The 27,080-nt window shown below is 36.8% G+C and overlaps 1 protein-coding gene across 1 annotated transcript in view; it reads left to right on the top strand.

The window, feature by feature from the left end:
• Nucleotides 1-27,080, top strand: part of LOC121256458 (mediator of RNA polymerase II transcription subunit 23) — a 76,594-nt gene that overhangs the window by 25,546 nt on the left and 23,968 nt on the right. The window contains 12 exon segments of the mRNA XM_041157263.1: nt 4,246-4,477; nt 4,982-5,199; nt 7,229-7,436; nt 10,627-10,907; nt 14,018-14,101; nt 14,492-14,586; nt 15,216-15,378; nt 15,488-15,733; nt 18,264-18,434; nt 18,650-18,763; nt 18,864-18,989; nt 24,677-24,825. Of these exon segments, the coding sequence (XP_041013197.1) occupies nt 4,246-4,477; nt 4,982-5,199; nt 7,229-7,436; nt 10,627-10,907; nt 14,018-14,101; nt 14,492-14,586; nt 15,216-15,378; nt 15,488-15,733; nt 18,264-18,434; nt 18,650-18,763; nt 18,864-18,989; nt 24,677-24,825 (2,087 nt within the window).

Genomic DNA, 27,080 nt, shown 5'->3' with positions numbered 1-27,080 from the left:
GAGCAATAAAGGTCGCATTAAGGGATTTTTCAAACTTTTGAAGAGAGTGAAATTCATTAAATACCTGCATAACATCACCTTTCACAATGTCCCAACAAGTTTGAAAAAAACCTATTGAAAAACCATTCGTCCCCGGCGCTTTATCTTTAGCCATTCCAGATATGACCTTGTAAATCTTCTCTTCAATAAAAGGTCCCTCCAAAACACTCACACTCTACAAGTCAATTGCCTCAAAATGCAAGGCATCAAGCTTCGTCCTCCAAGGAAACGATTCTGTGAGGAGAGTCTCATAGTAATGTACTATATGGTTTTCTAGCTCGGAAGGAGAAGAAAACACTTGAGCTTTTTATAAAGTCAAAAGCTTTTTTGTCTCCATCTTCACATAACCATCTTCATGTAATACCCTTACCTTAAAAAATGATTATTTTAATATATGACACCTTAAGGTAATGGGGTAAAAGAACCATAATGGTTTCTAGATAAGTCACGATACTGTGTATTATGGATAAGCGCTTGGGCGCAACCTATGTACCCACAGGTGGTATTAAAAGGAAAACATCTAATTTAAGGAAGTTTAGGGAAGATAGAACTAGTAAAATCTATGAATGATTTGCAACGGAAATTGCTATGGATTGTTGCCCAATCTACAAAGTTCTAAGCATGAAAATTCGAAGCGTCAGCAAAGTTCTTTTGCAATTTTTGAAGTTTCAGATGTACGTTGCTTCCAATACTCCACATTAAGCACAAAAGAGCCATCCTTTTGACGTCTATGCCATGACCCCACCTTGTATACCTCCCCAAACAGCCATTAGCTCCCTCACTTGAAATGGTATCACCCATTCTATCCCAAGGTTTTGGAAGATTGCTGCCCCAACACCCTAGCCACTTCAAAGTGAAGCAACAAATAATTGATTATTTTCCCACTCTTCTTGCACATGAACACCAATATTTTCTTTTATCGGTAAACAAAGTTTTATTGATCATAAGAATAGCCAAGTGCGTATATGGGACATATACATGAGCATCGCCTATGCGTGCTAGTTTAGTGATACAAGAAATTTGTTTTTTGATAGGTCAATTAGTGATACAAGAAATTCATGCCATTTAAAACAATTACTATCGAACATTGGAGTAAATTATTAAAGAAGAAATTTCTAAGCTCATCCATTGACCACTCTCAAATCTTTGAAGCTTCTTTCATTCATCTTCCTCCAAATATTCCATCATAGGCATATTGGGACCCTCTTCCATATTGTTGTAATCTGAGAGTTGTCTTGAAGATGTCTCCAAGAAGTTAGGTGATCAATTACCCTTCTTGACATCACCCAAGCTAATCCCACGCGAGTAAAGAACTCGTTCCACAAGGTCATGGCAATCTCACAATGAAGTGGTAGATGATTAACAGACTCGCCACTCTTTTTTTTTACATACAACATTGATCCATGAAAATGATTTGGCATTTCCTTAAGTTGTCTAGTAGTGTGAGGATCTTCCCCAAGGAAGCCGTCCATACAAAGATTGCTTTTAGGAGTGCCTTTATCTTCCAAATGCTCTTCCATGGGAATGTATTTGCATTATGCGTAGTTATGGCTTGGTGGAAAGAGTGGACGGTGAACTTCCTTTCCTCAAAGGGGCACCAAAAAATTTTATTTTCAATTTCCCCCATCACATGAGTAGAGTACACTAGATCATAGAACTCCGGAAAAGCGTCAACTTCCCAATCTTGGACATCTTTGAAGAATGTAACATTCCATTGGGGAATACCACTGGAAAGATCTAAGAGGTCCGCGATCGAGGCTGCTTTCATTCTTGCTATACTATGGAATTTTGGATAAGCTTGAGCGCCCTATCGCCACACCATACGTCATGCCAAAATTTTATTTTGGTTCCATCACCCTCCTCAAAACTTTTGCTTCTAAAATATGAACACCAATCTATAACAATTATGTCGCGTCGTTGGATTATCTATTGTCAAGATCTTCGTTGCTGCTTTGTATGCGACGAATGTCACTATTGAGGGAGCCTTATTTTGCTAGTACTTTTCTAAGGAAAGATTCAGGTGGTATAGGACAGGATAAAATTATTTGACCTAAAATAGTCGTCTTGTGCTATGGATCTACCGAATTTTGTCCTTACGAACTCCCATAGCCTTTGGCTTTGTTTGAGAGTTTATAAATGAATGGAATGGAATGGAACAAAGAAGAAAGGAAAGAAAATGAATGGAATGGAATGATTAAAATAAATGTAAAGAAATGAATGGAATGGAAAGCAGAGAATGGATGCTTCAAAAGGAGAGAATGGAAAGGAATGGAAAGCAAATAACATTGTTTAGAAGTATATAATGAAAAGGAACGTAATTGAGTATTTTGTGGCAACATTACTATTATGCCCTTTTCCTAAATTTCATTTCTAATTTATAAATTGTAATTTATTATATGAACTTTTTAATATCATTTTCATTGAATAATTATAGAGATAGACTTTCAAATATAATTTTCATTTGCTAATTATATCAATATGCAATTCATTTGCAACCAAACTATAAAAATTACTAGAGACTTATTTCAATTATCTTTTTCACTCTTCACCCATCTAAATGAAGCATTTATGAAAGGGACGGGTAGAGAGAAAATGAGAAGAAAGTTGAAGGATAATATACGAGAGAAAATGATAGAGATGGGTAGTTTAATATTTTAATAAATATATGGTGTAATATAGGGACTTTGGTTAATATTTTATTAACCCTCAGCTGTTTGGAAGATGGTGCCTCTATGTTTAATGTGGTGTACTTGGAACAAAAGGAATGTTTGTTGTTTTGATAATAGGGAACGCTTGATGGGAGGGTTTAGGGACTTTTTCTTTCATACATTCTTACTCTGGGCTTCGGCTATTGTATTGAATAAGATTAGTTTTAATGACTTTTATGCTGCTTTTCACAGTGCTTAGCTTGTAATTAGGTTCATCTCTTGTATACTTCCTATGTACTTGGGCCATGCCTAACTATGTGGATTAATAACTTCTTACTTATAAAAAAAAAAAAGATATTTTACTAACCCTCATTCCATTCGCTCCTATTTCTCTCAGTTTTGGAGTGAATGAAAAATTGAGATTATGAGGGAAATGGAGTGATGAGAATTTCCTTCCACTCATTCCATTCCCTCTTAATTAAACTTCCAAAAAAGGGGATGTTCATTCTATTCTCTCCTAATTAAACTCTCAAAGATGGGAAATACGGGAATATTCTAAAGAAAATATATTTTTTCCATTCCATCCCATTCATTTCCTTCCTCCCAAACAAGCTATTAGTGAATACAAGAGGTTTTGGAGTGAAGTGACAGATCCCACTTCCTAGTCTTGCACCGATATGATGAAGGAGATACTCCACCATGGTCTTTCATTAGTAACCTGGAGAAATTCAACCACTAGGGTCTCCTTGCAAGAGGGGATACGGTACAAACCTGGATAGGTTTCCTTTAAGGCTTGATCTCCACACCACACATCCAGTCAAAACTTGGAAGGGAGAAGAAACTCAAGGTTTGGAATTTACTTAAGAGTGGAAGGTGGATGTTGCGTGCTTCCAAGAAATCAAATTGAAAGTTATGACAAGGGTGGTAGTCTGTAGTTCATAGGGTTGTCAGCATATGGACTGGTGTTATTTAGGGTCAATAGGCGCTTCTGGTGGAATTGTGCTGCTGTGGGCAGTGTTGGTGATTAAGTGCAAATGCTATCTAGATTACAGGCTCAAAGCGCAAGCCTGTGCCTGATTGAAGTAAAGTGCACATTTTTAAAAATCATGTATAATAACAAAAAATGCATAAAATGCAATAATAAATGGTTTAAAGAGCAATATGGTAATATGTTTAGCCTATTAATTCAATTTATCATTGAAAGAGAGAAATTTACTTCTAAGACATTAACATTTCAGTTCTCATAAGTGGCTTGGACATTCTCTTTATCCAAAGCCTTTGAATTCATCCTTATTTTTATTTATTAAACATTTGGATTAGCATATAGAAAAAATAAAGTATGCACATGTGAATTTTGGTACAGATGGAGATGGAGTATATACATTTAAACACCTAGTCCTAGTGCATGTGGAAACAATATATTATGCACTTGTGATATAGGTATATATATGTGTGCATTAATGCATATTTATGCTCCTGTTTGCATGCGTATGTAGGAGTTAGATTTGGATTAGCATCTGCTTTGATTGGCTAAATTAGTTTCTTCTCATTGGTACAGGATCTTGCGATGTCTATTCAGAAGGGAAGTTTGGACTGGGAGAGGGCTTTGCGCTGCATAAGGCATGCTCTTCGCAGTACTCCTTCACCTGATTGGTGGAAGCGGGTGCTTCTTGTGGCTCCTTCCTATAGGTCTCCCCAAGCGCCCACTCCCGGTGCTGTTTTTACTTCTGAAATGATCTGCGAGGCAACAATTGATAGAATTGTTGAACTCTTGAAGTTAACGAATTCAGGCAAATATCTCTTCCTAATTTATCTGTACAGAAATGTATTCCAGCATTAAATCCCAAAATTACCTTCCTTCAATAACTTCTACTGACATAGTTTTTGTTTTCTTTATATCAGAAAAATGCATTTCTTTGATGCTAAGTCTATCAGTTTCTTGTTTCTTTTGTCCAAATTATTTCAAGCGTGTTAGTGTTGGTATCTTGTGTGTTTAAATAAAATTGTGGTAGAGTAATATGAATCATGGTTGTTGGTGGGCGCCACTTGCTTAAGTCATATGAGGGATACTAGTTACAGTCAAGTAAGAAAAATTTGCTGGTAATGTTAATCCTAATAGCCTATTCTTTTCAAGTAACATCCTATATGTTAGGTTCATATCCTGTTTTTAGTTAGATCCTCACCTGCACGATTTATTTGTTGCGGCTTTGTGTGATCACTAGTTATGGGCAATTTTTGGATTAGTAAATTTAGTGACCTGATACCTTAAAGAGTTTTTTTTCTTGCTTTTGCAGAGATAAATTGCTGGCAGGAGTGGCTTGTCTTTTCAGATATCTTCTTTTTTCTTATGAAAAGTGGGTGTATTGACTTTGTTGATTTTGTGGACAAGCTAGTTTCACGGGTTATGGAGGGTGATCAGCACATTCTTAGAACGAATCATGTGACTTGGTTACTTGTACAACTTCTAAGGGTTGAGCTTGTGATGAATGCTCTGAATTCAGATGCGAGAAAGGTTGTTTCTCAAGTGTAAATATTCATTACCTTTCTGCTGTGCTGATATTCTTCCCACTTTCTGTTACACCCCTTCCTCTAGATTAAGGATGCTACTAACTTAAACAATTATATGAGCTGGGCATAAAAGATTTAATAAACATTAAAACATTCAGAAACTTTATTAATTAAAAGTTGCTTAGTAGCACTTATTTAAAAGCCATAGTCTTGTGCATTTTTATAAAGATTTCCATAACCCATAAGAAAGACATAAATACATTCCCCATATTCACATAAATTAAGTCTAGTCTTGTCTTAATCTCCACTCCTGGCCAACGGACTCATCACCAAACACTTCTTCAACCAAGTCAGTCAAAACATAAAATAATAATAATAATAATAATAATAATAATAATAATAATAATAATAATAATAAAAGGTGAGTCATACTCAGGAAGCAACTCATCACATAGTAAATATTGTCATAACTTAAATAAATTTCAACATTTAACTAGCATGCATATCTTACATATTATTCATTCCATCATTACATGCAATTACACCTTGTGGGCAAGTGTTGACGATCTTAAAGATTGTGATTCCTGCTCAAGGCCTTGGGTGGAACCCAGTCAAAAGCAGATGGACATCACGAGGTGCATGTCAAATGAGCCATTCCTGCCATTACCATCCACCCCATCATAAATAATCCTTCATCCGTCATCTGTTATCCGTTATCCATCATCATACATAGCAAGCAATCATATGATCAGTTTTATTTTTATTTCTTTCTTATTTTATCATTCATTCATTTAAAAAATAATAACTACTATATGTACATCGTCCCATAGTGAAAGCATGCATACAACTCCATATGTATTCAAATGCTTTCATAATAAAGGGGTACATCCAAAGGGCTATCACAGTATAGGCTTAAAATTATAGTAATTCAACACTTTGAGTAAAGAGCATTATATTTATATTGAAGAAATAAAGACATGTTCATGATTTCTTACAAGTCAAAAAAGAAGCATCTCATATTGATATGTATTGAACAACCAAGGGTGTGACGATAGTTTCTTACCTCTTAGCTTTAGCAACAATCAATATTTCTCTTAGTCCCTATGAAACCATAGACATAATACCATGCCAATCCATAATCAAGCTCTCATTATCTAAGAAAGGAACTTTCATTCAATGGGGTCACTTACTGGAATTTCCTGCAAGGTATGGCTGTGATTTGGTCCTAAATTATCTCCCTTGGAGGTGGATTTTGAGCTGTCCATTTAATGGCAGCAACTATGACATGTATAAATCTGATTTTCGAGCCAAGAATTCTGCCATCAAACCATGCTACGGGCTGTGTGTGTGAGTTTATGATTCATGTGTGCATGCTTTTAACCTTTGATATGTCGAATAGGGTGAGAAAAATTAACTTGCTATTCTTGGTATGCTGCTGGAATTATTTCCAGCAATTGGCTAATAGGAAGATGTTTCAAGGATTATTGGTATTTAATTCCACATATGTGTAGTGTATTTAACAAAGAAAACAAGTTTCTAGTGCTTGTAAACAAGAGTTTCAAGGTTGTTCTAGATGTGGATTCTTACCCAAGGCTATTGGCTACTCTTAGGGCCAAATCAATTTCCCTCATCAACTTTCTTGATGCTGTAAAAGCATGGACAACAACCTATTAACGAAGGGACTGCCATATCGTTAAAATCATATGGAAACAAGTACAATTTGATGAAAACCCACTTAGGGCTTCTGCCAGTAAGAGAAACTAGGGAAGAATGCAGCTGGCTGTTCTTTAGAACCTGAACAGTCAATGACCAAATTGATTTGTCTTTTTTCTTACACTTATACCACTAACACAGCATCATCAAATCTTTGTTAATTCTTCTGTTGTCTTGACTAAATGTTCAGTTTAGCTAAACTATTGCTAACAAGAAATTTGTATGTTCCAGGAATTTTAGTTTCTGAGAAATTTTGTTTGATGATTCTTTTGGTTGAACAAATCAATCATGTTGATAACTTATTGTGTTTCTGCTGGTAGGTTGAGACAACCAGAAAAGTTCTATCATTTCATAGAGAAGATAGAAGCTCTGATCCTAATAATCCTCAAAGTATCCTTCTTGACTTTATTAGTAGTTGCCAAAATTTGCGTATTTGGTCATTGAACACGTCCACCAGGGAATATTTGAATAATGAGCAGCTTCAGAAGGGAAAGCAAATAGATGAATGGTGGAGGCAAGTGAGTAAAGGTATTCCAGTAAGAGGAGTGCTAGGTTCATAAAGAGATTTCACAAAAATAAAGCTCACAAATCGATGTGGCTAAATGTGATACATTAGATTTAATTTAGGAAAAAAATAGCTTTACAATTTGATGTACCACATCAAGCTACATCAGTTTGGGACTTTATTTTTGTGAAATGTCATTGTGAGCCAAACATTTCTCTTCCAATAACTATTGCAGAGTTTAGTTTATTTGACCATGCTGATACGGCTGGTGATGAAACCAAGTATCACTGTCATTGATTGTGCTGTGTATTTAAATGCTAAATTTATTTATAATATAACCAGTCACCTTACAATAGCTGCTACTCTGGATATGGGGGATACTTCTCCCATTGTTTAAGGAACTATACTAGTGTCACTAATCCCCTCCCTTCGCCTCATAACTATACTGCTGTCAAGTGAGGCTTTACACTTCTATCACCTCTCTGTGCTTATACCTAAGGGACTCAAGTCTTCTTGTTATTAAGAGACGTTTCTTGTTCAGTTTGTCAAATAGTGTGTTATTCAGTTTCCAAATTCTAAAAGTGATTTATTTAGTTTTTTTTTTTTTTTTTTGGGGGGGGGGGGGGGGGGGGGGGGGGGCTAAGAATGATTTTCATGTAGTTACTATAAGTAAATTATTCCTTCTATGGGTTTAAGATAGGTGTAATGCAGATTCTTCATTTATAAAAACATGCATATCATGGTAACCCATAAGTACTGATAGCGAGTGACAAAAATACCCCTACTGACTTTAGAAGAGCCCATGTCTTATGACTATATCATGATCTGAACATAATGATTATTCAGATCTGCTGCATAATGTTTGTACAGAATTATCTTTATGTAACACCCTGTCGGTCTAAGATTAAGTATATTATAGTGTTGGTGAAAGCGCTAGGCACACTTAAGTGCAAATGCGGTCTAGAGCCTGGGCGCAAAGCGCGGACCTGACAGTTGTAAACCACACATCTTTTTAAATGACGAATAATAATAGAAAATCTATAAAACGCAATAAGAAAGCAAGATGGTAATATGATTAGCTAGTTTACTCAATTTATTATAGTGTTATGCCGCATGACAATTAAGTAATCAACTTATTTCAGAAAATTTAAACATGACATTCTATATAAATTCTCTCATGCTTGACTAAATAAACACATGATATTTGATACCCATAATTAAATTAAAGTACATAGTTGAATCAAAATATACGAAAATGGCCACGACCAAAAAACTTCAAGAATTGTAGGTATTGACTTGCAATCAAATGTCAATCTGCTAGAAAGCCAACTTGGACTATTATATCTGCTTCAAAGCATATGCATCAACTATGAGAACATGGCCAATGATACATAAATGATCTTCAATATCAACCCAATACGTAGAATATTTGTTTTTTGGGTCTTAAATTGAATTTTCTTTTTTATTTTTCGGAAAAATACAAGTACAGTTTTTTTCACTTTAAGCTCACACAAAAAGTGCCAAAAATCTCACTCTTTTGTAAATGCACTTCACTTTTGGTAAGTAAGGCGCTTCAACCTTGGTCCTTTGCGCCTAAGTGCACTTTTACCAACACTGGGATGTCACTAATGTAAACAGTTCCATGAGCCAGGCATAAGAAGATTCCATAAACATCAAAACATTTTGAAACTTTATTCATAAAACTCAACGATAACATTTATTTATTGCAAAATGATAAAGTTATAATCTTTTGTAAAAACCCAAACCCATAAACATTATAAAGGACGTAAATAAAAATGTCTTTCATCATACAATAAACATAAATTAACTTAGGTTTTACTTGGAAAATGTTAGTACTTGCATGGCATATGTAACAACCAACGTATCACGTATCCGATAATTTGTAAAAATGACTAAACAAACACCATATTCATCATATCCAACAATTAGTAAACAATGACTAAACGAGCAATGTATTCATCATATCCATGAATGAATAGACGAACATGTACACTGCATAGATCATTGAACACGTCTCTCTTTTGCTTTCTCGCCAACACGTGTTAACCCTTTGTGTGTAAGGTTGTGCATCTATCCTGTTGCCTGTCTCCATAGGGACAATCACTAGACTGCTCATAACGTAACTTTGGTGGACCACACCTTCTTGTAAATGTCATCTAATTAATACCATGCATCCCTTATGGCCACCATTTAATGCTTAAAACATTCATTGACATAGCTTTGATTTTATCTTGTTCTGATTTCTTCACGGCATGTACAATAACATGCGAGCTGATATGACATTAATATTAAGCATGTACATGGCATGACATAGCAAATACTGCATTGCATTTATCATATCATAGCATTCATTATACATCATGGGATTCGCTAACAACTTGCATGTTATCAAAGCTTTGGTACATAAAAAGGGGCTTTCAATGAAGGGCTGTACATAGCATAATAATTTAACAACACTTTTCAAGCAAGAACAGAATGTTTAGGACACACATAAGGGATGATCATGCTACTTACCTTATCTCATTAGCTTCACTAACTCAATCAGCTTCACTTAACCTAAAAGGGTTTGGATCTTAACCTAAAAGAGTTTGGATCAAAACCCTAGGAAAAACACCAAGAGTGGTTGGTTATTCAGTTTGTGAAAGAATTAGATGTTGCACTAATTTTCATGACAAAAACCATTCAAGAAAGATGTAGAAATTTATTAGATTATTAGATGTCTAGACTTGAAGGACTCACCTAAATGACCAAAGGGAGGCCAGCACATAGGAATTCTGTTAGGAGAGGAGAATGGCTGTGATTTTAGGAGATTCTTTGGGTTTTGGGGGTGGAAAGGAGGCAGCAGTAAGGGGAAATTGTGGCTGGGGTGAAATAATAGGATTTAAAGACTTGGCTTCCATAGAATAATACTTTTTATAAGATCATTATACAACAAGGATTGGTCAAGAGGAGTCGTTATACAAGGATTCGTAGTTTTTCATGGATTTCTATTGATTTTTCTTATTACCACCTGGTTTGGGCCTTGCTACACCTTAATCAAGGCACTATACTACTTGTCTTCTACTTCTTTAAAGCCCCTAGGATAAACCTTCAAAAATAATTATAATAATTACAAGCGCAATTACAATACTCCTATTTTATCCCTTCAATAAAGCATGGGGTGTGTGTGACATCCATTGCTACTTTTTTCAGGGGATCGCATGATGGATTACATGAATATGGATGATAGATCAATTGGGATGTTCTGGGTTGTGTCTTACACCATGGCACAACCTGCTTGTGAAACAGTAATGAATTGGCTTTCGTCTGCTGGAGTTACAGAAATCTTACCAGGACCAAATCTTCAGTCAAATGAGAGGTTAATGGTTATGCGAGAAGTAAGCCCTTTGCCAATGTCATTATTATGTGGCTTTTCCATGAACCTATGCTCGAAGCTGGCCTATCAAATGGAAGAAACTTTATTTTCTGGGCAGGTACTCTAATTTTTGTTGGTTTAAGAGACTTTTTCTCTTTTGATGAGTAGTCGAAAATCTTATTTGTTATCTATTCAGACTAATCTTTTACATACAATGAGACTGTGGTAAGGTTGTGCACGGCTCCCCAACCTGTGGTCACAGGAGCCACTGCTAGACTGTTAGTGAATACACTCATCTTTGGTGGATCGCACCGTTACTCGTACTCTTGTGCAGCTTGCACATCCACATCTCTTTGCACTTGCATCTCTTATGCCCATCTCTATACTAATTTAATTTTCAAAAGCAAATGCCTTACTTTCATGAAGCCACACCATCCACTATCTTATTTTATTATCATTAAATGAAAAATGTTCCTATAAAGCGACATCATCCCTCCAATTTTATTATTGCTAAGTGAAAAATAACTAATATATTCAATTAAGTACTAATTAAATGAACAAACTAAATCAAACATTTGTATTTAAAACTGAAATTGTTAAACAATATATTTTGTCAAGTTACTAATTTTCATTATAAATTAGCAGTCTTTTAAATTTTTAAATCCTTTCTTTTAAAAAGAAAAATAAACTTCAGAAGAAGTCTAGATGCATGATTAATTTCATTATCTAATGATATTGCAGAAAAAAATAGATTTATAAAGATGGGTTCCTCAAATTTTTCTTGATTTTAAGATTTAAACATTTAAAATCATTCGAAGTATAACGTTTTAAAAAGTTATATATCTGATTTTAAATTAAATATATTATATTATTCTTGCATGGTGTGGGTCTGCGACCAGTTATATTAATGTTTGAAGTATTAGAACAACAAAGCAAATCAGAAACTGCAGCAAAACGATTAGAAGCCAATCAAAAAATAACCGGAAACACACTATTGTGGGCCCGATCACCATACCAAATTTCAAACTATAAACGGATCCTAGATCCCTCTTCAACATCATAACTGACATGACTAACAAAACTGTCCCAGCCCTTTCTAATGAACTTCCATAGACCCACACCATAAACTCCCCGAACTTAATTAGAAACTAGGCGCCCCCCCCCCCCCCCCCCCCCCCCCCCCCCCCCCCCCCCCCCCCCAAGCACTTCCATTCTTCCGCGATCAATGACCTTCCTCCAAAGTGACTCTCCTTCCGATTGATACCTCCATAGCCACTTTCCCAATAAAGACTTATTAAAGGTCCTCAAATTACAATCCTCCAACCGAAATAGGGGCAAAAAAAAACTTTATTCCAACTAACAAGATGAAATTTAGTTTCTTCTCCCATACCACCCCATAAAAAAGCATGAAACAAACTTCTCAATCCGGTTGGCCACCCCTGCAGGCAATGGAAACAATGAAAGAAAATAATTGGGAAGATTGGAGAAAGTCTACCCCCTTTAGAAGCCACTTCCAACCAGCCAACCTTTTCTCAACTTTCTCAACAACCCCATCCCAAATAGCACTAGCCTTAAAATGCACCCCCAACGGAAGGCCCAATATTTCATAGGTAAAGATGCCGTTTTACAGCCCAACAAACTTACCAAACTATTGATGTTACGCACCACCCCCACCAGAACCAACTCCGACTTTCCAAGGTTCACCTTGAGGTCCGATAAAGCTTCAAAACATAATAATACAGCCCTTAAAGCTTGAATCTGACCATGGTCTGCATCACAAAAAATGAATGTCGTGTGCAAAAAGAAGGTGCGAAAGGGTAATAGATCCATTAATGGCATTACCAACCTAGAAACCTGAAAGAAATACCCCCCAACAGCAGCCTCCACCGTCCAACCTAGCATCTCCATAATATGGGGCCATACCTATACAAATCAGGTCATTCCAAACCTATATAATGCCATATATAATGATCAGGTAAAGCACTAGCCATATATAAGCTATGTCTGTATAAAAACTAATCAATTGAAACTCCCTAGAATCTTACTTATAGATTTGGAACGACCTGATTTCTTTGTCTTGGATGTTTTTATTTTATTTTATTTTAAGTCTTTGTTGTTCGGTTCCATAGTTTCTCCTGTTGAATCATATCTGGTTTTGCCTTTGTAAGCTTTCTCGCCAGTTCAAGTTGGTTTTCTGTTGTTTCTTCTTCATGGAGCAAAAGGATCTTGGAACTTCAGTTAGTTTAGTCTTGGTTGATTGCTATCTTATGGTTGAGTGGATTTCTCAACCCATTGATGCTTTGTAAGATCTAAACCATAAACTCTCAAGTAGGATGATGGAGAGTTATTTGGGGATCCTTCAAGATATTCTCGACTAGTGGGAAGTGGATTATCATAACATCACTAGATCAGCTATCTTATATCTATTCTGTTTGGTATGTTAGTTCCCTAGAAGCTCCTAGGGTTTCACATTACTGTCACTTGTATTATTCACTACCTCAAACAAGTTTTGGGTTCGACTGCAAGATATGCCAAATGTGCATTTTAGAGTGGAAGGTTGTTCCAATGTTAATTTGGCATTCTCTCCCTTAATAGATTTTTGGTGGCTGCTTGGTAATGTACAAGAATTAGAAACCAGTGGTAGTATATGATCTAGTGAAGAAGGCTAGTACAGGGTAGTGGCTCAGGCCTTTGGTGAGTTAAGATGTTGAGTGAAGATATAAGATATTGAGTGAAGATATTTTCACACCATTTTTTTGAGGAGATTGTTTTTCCGGTTCCAGCTCCTAGTTAGTTATTTTGCAATAATCAGGTTGCCCTTCTTACAGCTTCTACTTCTAATTTTCTTACTAAAAAAGCAAGTATATGGGGTTGATGGTCGCTTCATTCGTGGGAATATACTAAGTGGAGATATTTCTGCGCCATTTGTGAAGTGTGATGATCAGTTTACATAGATGTTTATATCATTGAGTTGTATAGGTTGGGATTTCTTTGGCCCAGCTTGGGTTAATGAGGAACGATCCTCTTTCTAATCACTTTATCCATGTCTCTTTTTCTTTCTAAACCCAAATGTTAAGAGATTGCTTAGCATGAAGTGTTTTGTTTGATATTATATTAATAAACTGATTTGCATGATTCATTGCCGAGTCATATTTAATTCAGGTATGTGGTAAATCGCTAGAAACTCTGTGCTATCTCGAGACATTTATATTCAATATCTTGATGCAGGGTGTGCCCAACATTGCTATGGTTGAAACATATACTAGATTGCTGCTCATTGCACCTCACTCATTATTCCGTCCACACTTCAGCGTAAATTTCCTTTTCCCTCAAAAAGTTTTTTATTTTTGTCTTTCTTGCTTATGCTATTATTCTCGTTTTTCATGAAAACTTGAGCACTGTATTGATGTCATACAGTGTAGAGAGGGGATTGATGTCTACTTTAACCCATAGTGAGTTCGCCTGCAGCCCTGCTGACACCTTCATATCTGAAACTTTCTGTGTCAAAAGACAAATGTATAATGCATAAGAAATGTCCAAGTAATTTTTGGATACATTTTGCTCTTAATTAAAATTAAATAAAATTCTACAGTTGTCTCGCTGCAGTACAAATGGTACAAAAGAGAGGGGAGTGGTAATTCCCATATGCATATATATCATTTCTACAGTGTTAACAACTCTCATAGGCACCACTTTCTGCAGAATTTGGCACAGAGGAACCCATCTTTATTGAGCAAGCCTGGGGTAACACTATTGGTGCTTGAAATTTTGAACTACCGTTTGCTTCCACTATACAGGTGATTACTTAGTGTGGTCCATCTTTTGATATAACAATTTTTGTAATCAATAGATCGTGTACTTCTAGATCTCTGTATTCCGAAATTTGAGTGAGTTTTAGGGCATGTTTGGATGCATAAAGTATCTCAAAATTTTGTGAATAATCGTGAAATGGTTTGAGTGAAAATGTTTTATTGGGTTTTGTGAAAGGAGAGAGAAAAAGTTGAATAAAAATATTTTTTAAAATAAGTATTGTATTAGAGTTTGTGAAAGTGAATTGATAAAGTTAAAAATTTGTTTGAATATAATTTTCTAATATAATTTTTGTTTTGAAGTTTGTAAAAGTTATATTATTTTTTTTACTTATAAAAAAAAGTTATTTTGATTTTTGTGTTTGAGTAATAATTAGGTAATGATTAGATGAACAGTTTAAAATTTGAAATAGAGAAGTATTTTGTGTTTGAGTGATGTTTGGAAATGAAATTATGAGAAATTTTAGGAATGTTTGGTGTTGCTCAAACATGCCCTTAGAGTCCCGGGACTTCAAATGCTATGGCTTAATCCCTTTGTATATAGTCACTGAAATACTGCAACTTAATTTGTTCAGTTTGACATCTTTTCAATTTTTATTTTTTATTGTTTTGGCTAGGTATGAAGGAAAAAGCAAAGCCTTGATGTATGATGTCACAAAAATAATTTCTACACTAAAAGGGAAACGTGGAGATCATCGTGTATTTAGATTGGCTGAAAACTTGTGCATGAATCTTATTTTCTCACTCAGAGATTTTTTCTTGGTTAAAAGGGAAGGAAAGGTGGATACTGTGGCCTCCAAACTGATTCTCTCTCTCTCTCTCTCTCTCTCTCTGTGGGTTTATTCCCCTTGATGAATTCAACTAAAGTATGATTCCTAATTTTTTGAAGGGTCCTACAGAATTCACAGAAACCCTAAATCGGATCACCATAATAACTCTTGCCATAACCATTAAAACGCGTGGAATTGCCGATGCAGATCACCTGCTTTACCTTCAAACTATGGTGGAACAGATAATGGCTACTAGTCTACATACATGGTCTGAAAAAACACTGCGGTACTTTCCTTCTGTTCTACGTGAGGCCTTAATGGGTCGGATGGATAAGAGGAGCCTGGAGATTCAAGCATGGCAGAAGGTTTTTTTTCTTTATTCCTTTCTTTCTTTTAAGGAAAAAAAAAAAAAAAAACAAAATCTGTTGTCTATCAAAATTTCTTTTCTATGTCTGAGGTCAATAGTGTCTGGACTCAACTACCGGATATAAATATTATGACTTGTCGTATTAGGAAGATTTTTTATACACGTATAAAATTAGAACTATGATAGCTCTTTTCTCTTCCTGCCGTTTCTTATGTAAATATGATGGATTTCTCTTCATACCACAATGTATGAAATATGCTCTCAAAGATCTGTAATGATGCTACAAGTGAAATTTGGGAGCTAACCCCCATTTAGATGTCCAGTTTCCTACCCTTATTTTTCAGATAGAAAACACTTAAGTTAATAAGAATCCAACACTACACTTTCACTGCTCTTCAATTCTTTAAAAAGAAGCATTAAACACTGATGCCAAGGCCATGTAGCCTTAGCAGCAGTATCTTCATCGACCTTTGCTCCAATCTTTTCTTTGATTGATATCTCATCCTTCTCTTGATGGCTATCTGTAACACCCCCATCCCGTAGGGTTAGGAATGCTACATAGCACATTGCAATATGAAATCAATAAAAGTAGATACCTGCAACAGTAGTTCATTTATAATAAATGGTAAAAAGGTTATTACTAGTTCTGGACTAAGGTAGGGTCTCATGAGACTCATCTACTAGTTCTGGCCTGCTTGCTCATCCCCATCCTCTTCACTTGGGAATTTAAAATAGAAAAACAAAAATGAGTCGTATGCTCAGTGGATAGCACCTCATATGGTTAAAGATTTTAGCCCCAGATTTAGTAATAAAAGCAGTCTTAATGGCTACACAGATTTACCCTAATGTGCAAGTTGTGCACTGATCTCACATCCCGTGGTCATAGGGGCACTGTTATACTGTTGGATGTAAATATGTCACATGGATCACTCCTTCTCAAAGTCCTTCAGTGTGGCTTTCACACCCACCCATAACTTTTCATTGTTACAAGATATCATCATATGGCCAACACATAGCATTCATAACATGTATTCATTCATTATTTCTTTTTTCGTAACTTCCATTATATTAGCCTTTTCATTACATTAATATTACAAGCATAACCATGACTTCAACTTATCAAAAAATAATAATAATAATAATAAATAAACATGACTTCATAAATTGCATAACTTTCATATGAAAACATTAATATAATATGTGCAAAACTTTACCCCCATAACATTTCATATCGTAGGTGCAAATAAGGGGCTTATAGCATAATAACAGTTTTCAAATATAAAATGGGGTTAACCAAAAAACTGGTCCCTGTGGTTTTTTATTAAGTCAAATTACTGCTTGTACTTTTTAATTGAGCTTTTTACTCCTGTGGTTCCTCCCTCCAGTCCACCACCCCTCCCCACATGACCAAGTTATTCTTTCAAAAGAAATTTTATGCTTTCTTTCATATTTTTGTTTTTATGTTTTGGTTTTATGAGTTTTTATTTTTATGTTTATTTGTATATTAGTTGATTTTATTACATTTTAAATTTTGTGACATTTTAAGTGCTTTTTTAGTTCTTATGTGTATGATTTTTTAAACAAGTGGAGGCACATGTGGCTTGTTAAGGGACATGTGTTGAACAATGTTAGTAAAAGCATGCTTAAGTGCAAAGCCAATTTACAAAAACCGACGTGCATTTACAAAAGTGCATTTTTTTTAGCTTTTTGCGTGAGCTTAAAGTGCAAAAAAGCAAGTCCTTGTAATTTTTTTTAAAAAAGAAATTATTGAAGTCAGTTGAAAACCTAGAAAATGTTGTAAACAAGTATTGTCAAGTATTTAGCTGATATGGAGGATCATTTACGTACCATGGCGCCACATGTTGTCATATGTGATGTAAATGCTTTGAACCCGATATAATAGTTTAAGTTGGCTTTCTAGATTGACTAACATTTGATTGGTTTTGTTAGCGTAGAAGTCCATTCCTACAATTCTTGAGCTTTTTTGGTCATAGCCTTTTTGGTATGTTTTGATTGAACCATGTACTTTAATTTTATATGGCTATCAAATATCATAGATGCAGGTATTTAGTAAAGCACAAGAGAATTGTCTAAAATGTGGCAAGGCCCAATTGACAGCCCTAAATTGTTTGGTGCTGATGGTAGTTTACTGGCCAATGAAAAGATTTATCAATTGATACTATTGTTCCAATTTCCTTAGACTTTTGATTGGGACACACTGCCTCAATAGGTCTGTCCCAGTTTCCCATCATAATTATTGTTCTTCTCTGGGTTGAAGATGAAGTTTTATCCCGACATACTGTTGTTTGTACACTACAGCAACTTCTTCATCACTGTTAAAAGAAGTAAAAAATAGACATTTTAGTAAATGCCCATGAGACCAGAGAAAAGGTCAAAATTAATATTTAAATCTCTAGTATATATATTTCAGTGGATCTTCAAGATTTTCAACTATTGGGGATGCAAAGTATGTGCTTTTTTAGCTTGAGAAATCTGCCAGTTTGTGAGAGCATTCGTTCATTGTGCAGGCAGAAACAACTGTGATTAACCAATGCACACAACTTCTTTCACCATCAGCTGATCCTTCTTACGTTACAACCTATATCAGTCACAGTTTCCCCATGCACCGACGATATCTTTGTGCTGGAGCTTGGATACTGATGCATGGGCACCCAGAGAACATAAACAGTGTAAACTTGGTATGAATTTTCCTCTGATACTGGAAAGATATTTGTACATATTGATATAGCATTAATTGCAATTGTTACTTGTATAGTATTAATGCCGAGTGCTACTTCATTTATACTGGAAATATATTTTTATGATATTAATGCCCATTTGTCCTCTCCCATGAGAAATTATTGAATCATATCTTTTGAGAGTTAAATGTTTCTTCTCCTGACATGGAGAACAGGCACGTGTGCTGAGGGAGTTTTCCCCAGAAGATGTTACAGAGAATATTTATACAATGGTGGATGTACTAGTACATCATATTCAGATGGAACTTCAGCATGGACATCCCTTGCAGGTTTCTAGCTTGTGCTGAGGTTTTTATTTTTTTCAATGTATATATATCAATGCCTACTATGTTGTGCATTCAGTCTTTCATGCAGTCTTTCATTTTTCAGGACCTTTTATTAAAAGTCTGTGCAAACCTTGCATTTTTTGTCTGGACCCATGAGTTGCTTCCCTTGGATATTTTGCTTCTAGCACTTATCGACCGTGACGATGATCCCCATGCTTTGCGTATAGTGGTATGCACTTTCTAATTTATCCTTTCTTATGCTGCAAATGATCTCTATGGTGTAATGTTAATGTAACCATTTGTCATTACTTTTTGCTTCTAGCACTTTTTTTCTTTTTTCTTTTTTATTTTTTTTATAAGTAAACAAATTTTATCGATCAAAGAATAGGCAAAGCCATATACAGAGTTCTAAACAGTAAAAACAAAAGCATGCCTTAAGCTACGTAGGCACATTATAGACAAGAAAATCATGTAGGTTCATGCCATTGAAGTCAACAACAATGGCCCAACTACAAAGTGTTCTAAAGAAAATAACTTTCAGCTCCTCCTGCGATCTCTCCTTGTTTTCAAATGTCCTTTCATTACGTTCCTGCCATAAACACCATGTAATGCGTATAGGGATCATCTTCCAGACAACTTTAATTTGTTGCATGCCTCTTAGATTTGTCTAGCTGGCCAGCATTGCCACCACTGTCTCCGGCATAGCCCAAGACAAGTCTAATCTACTGAACACCTCATTCCATAATACCCGAGCGGTCTCACAATGTAATAGGAGATAGTTTACAAACTCTCCCCCTTCTCTACACATGCAACACCAATCTACAATGATTACCCTTCGTTTCCTCAAGTTGTCGATTGTGAGAATCTTCCCCAATGAGGCTGTCCACTCAAAAAAGGTTGCTTTGGGAGGCGCCTTATCTCTCCAAAGCCTTCTTCAAGGAAAATGAGTTTGAGGTTCTTGTGTGAGAGCCTTATAAAAGGAGCGAACTGAGAATACCCCTTTACCATCAGGTATCCACCACATTAAGTCTTTCTGCTGAGTGCTTGGTAATATAGAATACAAAAGGCTGTAAAAATCTGCAAAGCTGCTCATTTCCCAGTCTTGTGCCGCCCTGCTAAAGGTGACGTTCCAACGGATCTACCCCTCGGGTATCTCCATAACTTCCGCCACTGATACATCTTTAGCACTAGCAATATTGAACAGTGAAGTGAATATCTCTTGTAAAGTATTATTACCGCACCAAATATCTCTCCAGAATTTAATCTTTGAGCCCTCACCGAGAAGAAGTCTTAAGTGGCCTCCCATCCTCTTCAAATGTGTTTCCACAAACCCACTCCATACGCCCCCTTACTTAGAGCACCGTCCCCCCCATAAATCTCCATATTTGCTCTCAATCACCAATTTCCACAGGGCTTCTGATTCCTTATGATATCTCCACAACTACTTTCTAAGTAACGCCTGATTAAAGATCCTCATACTTTTGATGCCCAAACCACCATTAGAAATAGGGCGGTATATCGTCTCCCTCTTGACAAGGTGAAACTTGAACTCCTCCCCCACTCCACTCCACAAGAAATCATGTTGGAGTCTCTCAATTCGAATCGTCACACTTGCAGGTATAGGAAACAAGGATAAAAAATAAGTTGATAGGTTGGATAAAGTACTTTTAATCAACGTAATCCTACCACTTTTTGACAAATACATCATTTTCCATCCCGCCAATCTCTACTCTACTCTCTCAACCACTATGTCCCATATAGAAGACGCTCTCGAAGGAGCTGCCAACGGAAGGCCCAGGTAAGTCATAGGAAATGAGGCTATCTTACACCCCAACGTGTTGGCCAACTGTCGTAGATTGAGAACGCCTCCACTAGGCACCATCTTTGATTTGTCAAAGTTCACTTTCAACTTGGATGCTGCTTCAAAACAAAGGAGCAAGGCTGTCAATGCTCGAATCTGATTTTCATCAGTCTCAAAAAAGGTAAGTGTATCATTTGCAAATATCAAATGAGATATGTTAATAGTTCCCCTCTCCGTGGTTCCGATCGAAAAATCATCCACGAAACCATTAGTAGCCAATGCCGAAGTCATCCTACTAAGCACCTCCATCACAATAACGAACATCAATGGCGACAATGGATCTCCTTGTCTTAGGCCTCGTGTACTATGAAAAAAATCAATTGGACTGCCATTTATCAACACTGAGAATTTCGCCATTGATATGCACCAACGGATCCACGACTGCCACCTCTCCCCAAATCCACACCTCCCAAGAAGGTAGAGAAGGAACTCTCAGTTAATGTGATCATACGCCTTCTCTATGTCTAACTTGCAAATGATCCCTGTTGAAGCCCCAACACCTCACTTATTCCTTCTCTACCTTCTCCATGTCTATCTCAGGAGGTGTATTATTGTCCAGACATTCATTGGCAATAAGAACTGCATCAAGAATCTGTCTTCCTTTTACAAAAGCATTTTGGGGTTTTGTAATGATCTTCCCCAACATCTCACTTAGATGATTCACCAACACTTTGGAAATTATTTTATAAACACCATTCACTAAGCTTATGGGCCGAAACTCCTTTAACACCTGCAAGAAAAGTGGTGTTAAGGTTTTTCTCAAATTTTCCCACCAAGAATAGCTTTTGAAACACCCGCATAAGATCTTATTTTATCACTTCCCAACAAGTTTGAAAGGAATCCATTGAGAAACCATCAGGCCTTAGTGCCTTGTCTTTAACCATTTTCCTCACTATATCATAAATCTCCACTTCTTCAAAGGCCCTCTCCATTTGAGATACACCATTTTCCGCAGCCAACATTGTCATTTTTGCTAGCTCGTCCTGTGTAAGAGGCCGCGTCTCTTGTAATCTCTCGAGCTCTTCGATCCCATCACCTTGCTTTTCTTGCACTCCCCTATATCTCCAAAAGTCTACATATTCCAAAGCTTCAGATCTTTTTTTAGCTCCTTCAATTTACCTGCTAGGATGAAGCTAGGGGTGCTCTGAAACTGATACGAGGACCACCATTGTTTCACCCTCTCTACAAAGCTTTCTGATTTCAGCCACATGTTTTCAAATTTGAAATACCTTCACCTTCTTCGGATACCACCACAATCAAGCATGATAGGCTAATGATCCGAGCAAAGACGAGACATTCATTTTTGCCATACATCCGGAAAGTGGCTTTCTCATTTTGGTGATATTAAGAAACGATCCAAATGAGACTAAGTCTGATTGTTAGACCACTTGGCTGAACCCCCTGCTAGAGGCAAATCCACCAAGTTCAAATCAAATATGCACTTCGAGAACTCAGTCATTGCTTGCCTTACTCTTCAATTCTCCAAACACTCGCTTGGAAATCTTATAATATTAAAGTCTCCCCCAATATACCAAGGGAGATCCCACCAGCTACATACTCCAGCTAATTCTTCCCACAATAATCTTCTATTATTATCCAAGATTGGATTATAGACAGTTGCAAAAGCCCACAAAAAGTTATCTGATACACTCTTGAAGGAGCATGCCACCAAGTATAACCCTATAAAGTCCTCTATTTTCTCCACCACCCGTCTATCCCGCATCAGCAATACACCTCTTGAAGCCCCAATAGAGGCCATATTCACCCAATCCACGTGAACACAACTCCATAAACTCTGCACGATTTTTCCATCAATCGTTTTCATCTTCGTCTCTTGTAAACAACAATGTCCGCTTTCCACTCACAAAACAAGTTTCTTATTTGAAGACGCTTATTAGCCTCATTGAGTCTGCAAACATTCCACGATACCATTTTGGGTTTCATTGAGGGAAGGCTAGCCCCTTCCCTTTTGACCTGCCCTTGCTGGAGCTACCCTCAGAATTCATAGACCAAGTCAATCTTTTTAGCTCACGCTATTTTTTATCCAGCTTTTCTACGACTTTGATGCCCCACTTCAATGGCTGTAAGCAAAGCCATAAATTGATCCTCATAGTCTTCACACTCCAACCCCATACATATTTGTAGTTCTGTTACCTTTTGAAATACCCAATCTGAGACATTATAAAATGAACTGGTAGCATGTAGCTTAGAGGGACTGGATCACCTCCCCTGCAATCCATCGACATACCTTGGGTCTCCTCCACCAATGAAATCTGTCCACTTAGTGCGTACGCAAGACTCCCAAAAAGTTCTGCATCAGAAAAAGAGGCTTGCTCACTATCGAGATGTGACAAGCCATCCGAGCCCCCCCCCCCCCCTCCTCATCCATCTCAGATTCATCATAAAACTGTGCAGGTGGGTTCGCATACGTGGGGCTTGCACCCACTAAGCTTAACAACTGTTTCTGCCCTTCCATAAGTGTCAGGGACGCTGTTTCGGGCTCGCCAATCGTGTTCTGCCCTTTCAACACCTGTTGGCCTTCATCGGAGGCCACCACCATTGTCGCTGGCGTCTTCTCTACCGCCGCCGGCACCTTCAGACCACCACCACCACCCCCAGATTGTGTCGGGGAAGTCAATATGGGTTCACCTGTCTTTTTCTGCAAGATCAACCGTTGCTGGCCGTCATCAGAGACCCCCATTGGCATTGCCAACAGATTTTGTGTCGCCGCCAGCTGCACCTCCACCGACGGCGTGGTGGCTGGTGGGCGAGCTGTGCTCCCGCCGCTAGAAGGAGCCCTCAGGCTGAGGCCCATAGTGAGGCCCAGCCCTTGCTTCCGAAGGCCTCAATGCCTCAGATGGCCTAGCCCAGCCATAGGCCTCAGGAAGCTTAAGCCTCTTCTCGTGGGCCTCATAAGGCCTTTCAACGAAAACTAGCCCTTTTCCTCTAACCTCTCCCCCTTCTTTTTCGTTTTTATTCCCAACATTCCTCAGCACTTCATCTATTTTCTTCTGTAGCTACCTCAATTGACCCTGCATGTCCATCAGAGCACGCCACACATCTCCTTCACCCTTGTTGTCAGACTCCCTACCATAGCCCACGTTACGTACAAACAGAGGGGCTCGATGCAGCTTTCTATCCTTAAACCTCACACCACTATCTCCACCTCCTTGCACATGAAGCGGCGCCACCTGCACCAGAGCATCCTTGTATGACCGAGTGCCTCCATGTAACCCATCCCTGTTTCTTCCTTCCAGTGCATAATCCACCAGAGTCTCCTTCAATCTCCTCCATCCCCTCCCTCCTTCACCCTCAGGTACCAACAGAAAACTCCTCCTTCCTCCCTCACAATACTCTGCCACCACCATATATTGCCCTCAACTATTTGAGCACTTCTATGCTAGAAAACTGCGATATCCTTCCCTAGTTGCTGAATAAAAATCCTTCTTTTCCCCATTCAAGCATTCCTCCACTGCACCTCCAAGCCATTGCACTATCTTTGGTTCCAGCAATAATGTACACTCCCCTTTCCACCCTCTCTCTGTGATACATAACAAAGCACCCTCTTGCACAAGTATGAAGAGTTTTGACTCTATCACAATCTCTCTTTTGAAGCCCATCACAAAACTTAACGTATCATCATCAAGCAAACAAATTTTTTTGCATGCGTACAGAGAGAAAAGTGGTTAGGAGAGAGAGAGAAGAAAAGTAAGACTTGCTTCTAGCACTTGATGCTAGAATCAATTGACTTTCACTGAACTTGATCTTCATTCAGTGTTTCTGTAGAGATATGCTTGATTTTCATCGTGTTACTTGACTTCTAGAAAGTTTTGAACTTGAGCAAACCCTTCATTGATGGTTGAATGAAAGATCCTTAAACTTGATTTCATTGTGTTACTTGACTTCTCATAGAAAGTTTTTAACTAGAACAAACCTTCATTGTGGGTTGAATGAAATATCCTTTTCTTTGTAAACTAATGCAGGGGCTCATATATTGAGCAGCTTCGGTTGTTTTTGTCTTAATGTTTTGCCATGGTGTAAAATCTCTGTTGCAGATTAATCTCCTTGAGAGGCAAGAGCTTCTACAAAGAGTGAAACTATATTGTATGAATCGTGGAACTCCTGAGCATTGGCTTTACACTGGGATGTTCAAGCGAGTTGAGTTGCAGAAGGCTCTTGGGAATCATCTCTCATGGAAGGACAGGTGACATCTGTTATCTTGACTAGTTGGAATTTACATGAGATGGAATCAATAAAATCAATTTATATGTTCAATTATGGTTATTATATTTATTTTGCTCAAAACTGACCGTTATGATGGATTCTTTTCAAAGTTATCCCTGCTTTATTGATAGTGAATGACCAACATTGCTCATGCTGATTCAGAACATAAAAGGAATGAGCCCTTAGATAGGGTATAACCATTATTTTTATAGAGGCTTGGAACTATAGGCCTTGTTTGGATGTTGAGATGAGATGAGAAATTTGTGAATAGTAGTGAAATAATTTGTGAGTAGTAGTGAAATGGTTTAAGATGTTTTATGGGGTTCTGGGAAAAGAGAGAAAAAGTTTAATAAAAATATTATAAAGTTAAAATATTATTCGAATATAACTTTTTACTATTATTTTTGTTTTGGGATTTGAAAAAATTAAATTGTTTTTTGTGTTTTGTTTAGAAGTTTGGGAAAATTGTAATGATTCGGTAATGATTAGATAAGAAAAATTGAAGATTTGAAATTGAAAAATGTTTATGTTTGTGGTGTTTGGATGTTGAGATGAGATGGGATGAAATGAGACGAGACTATCTTGCAATCCAAACGGGGCCTAAGAGTAGCATATTTGTCCTATTGGGAGAATTCTATAATCTGGAAATAGTGAATGAACAAATGAACTCTTTAAGTAGTTTCGGTCTAGAAACTTTGTAAAAATGCATGCAAGTTGATTTTCAAAAGTGAGATGTCCAGTCATTTTTCACATCATTTTTTTAACGCTTTTAAATATTTTTAGAAAAAGAAAAAAATTCACAATATTATTAAGCAATATTTTCTTAATCACTAAGTGAAAAAAAAACTAAAAATAAAAAATAAAAAAAGCAAACGGGCAAAAAATACTAGTGGAGGGCCTGCCTGGTTAGTAGCAGTAAACATTCCACTGCCCATAGCTTTATAAAAAGTAGTTTAAGATTTGGAGCTCATTTAACATGGCAAATAATAGGAGTGAAAGTATCTCACTGTGGAATCCTAGGAGCTTCCAAGAACTAGCTAATTTTATTGACCACATATAGGGGTGAGCACCGACTCAATCGGAGTTGGTATCGTCTAAATGTGATGTTGACTCCTAACTCCAACTTCAACTCTGGCTTACATAGGCTCCGATTTGACTCCGACTCCGATATATCGAAGCAGAGTTACTTACACATACACGTACATTTTAAATAGTGCATATATCGCCTAAAACCAACCATATTTTGAACAATAAACAAACCTGAATCCACCTCAATCACCCAAAACCAACAAGACCTGAGAGAGAGAGACAGCGATCAAATTATTCAAATTAAACAATTTACATACACATCAGAAAGGAGATAGATGACGGGCCAATGGAGAGCAACTAGACAGGGAGGATCCAACGGCGGGGCAAGGGTAGTGGTGGCTGGTGAGTGAAGGAGAGAGGGTTTCAGGCAATAGTGGGAGGGTTTTAGGAACGAACACTAGAGATAGAGAGAGAGAGTGTGTGAAATGAAGGGTTTCAAGTGACCGCAGGGGGGGGGGGGGAGTTGTTAGGGTTAGAAATGGGGGCACAAAACGACGCCGTTTGGGTGGGGGAAAACGGCGCCGTTTAATATCACCTAAACGACATTGTTTCGGTCTAAATGGGCTGGGGCGCTTTTTGGGGTTGGCTGACTATGCGGTTTTGGGCTTTTTTTTTTTTTTTTTAACCCTGTTTTTTTCCCTAAACCCTAAATTGAAACTCTAAATTTAATTTTTGTTTAAACCATAATTTTTTTATTTAAAAAACATATTTTTTCTAGTCTTTTAAACACTAAATTTAATTGCTTGTATTGAATCATTAAAATTAACAATTACTAATTTAGTAGTATTAAGTCACGTGTAGTTTATAAGTTATAACTACTAACAATTGTTCTATATCTACATTTGTTACATACTACTATATTAGAATCTAGATAACAGATTAATAGTCTTACAATATATACATTATACATGATACATGTCTCACTATTAGTTAGTCAAGTTTCACCTTAACATATGTAATATGTATGATAGTAATACTATAATGTGTAAGTGTGTACATATAATTGATTATTAATCTATTAATATTATTATTTAACAATTATCACATTGATTATTAGTCTATTAGTATTTTTGAATTTAATTATATAAATTCTATACTAATATCTAACTTATTTTTATAGTAGACTTATTTCTAGTATCTAATTAT

Source organism: Juglans microcarpa x Juglans regia, chromosome 3D, assembly GCF_004785595.1.
Source record: "Juglans microcarpa x Juglans regia isolate MS1-56 chromosome 3D, Jm3101_v1.0, whole genome shotgun sequence".
NCBI classification, from domain to species: domain Eukaryota; kingdom Viridiplantae; phylum Streptophyta; class Magnoliopsida; order Fagales; family Juglandaceae; genus Juglans; species Juglans microcarpa x Juglans regia.
Note: the sequence above shows the minus strand (reverse complement) of the source record. Positions and strands in the feature narration are given on the sequence as shown.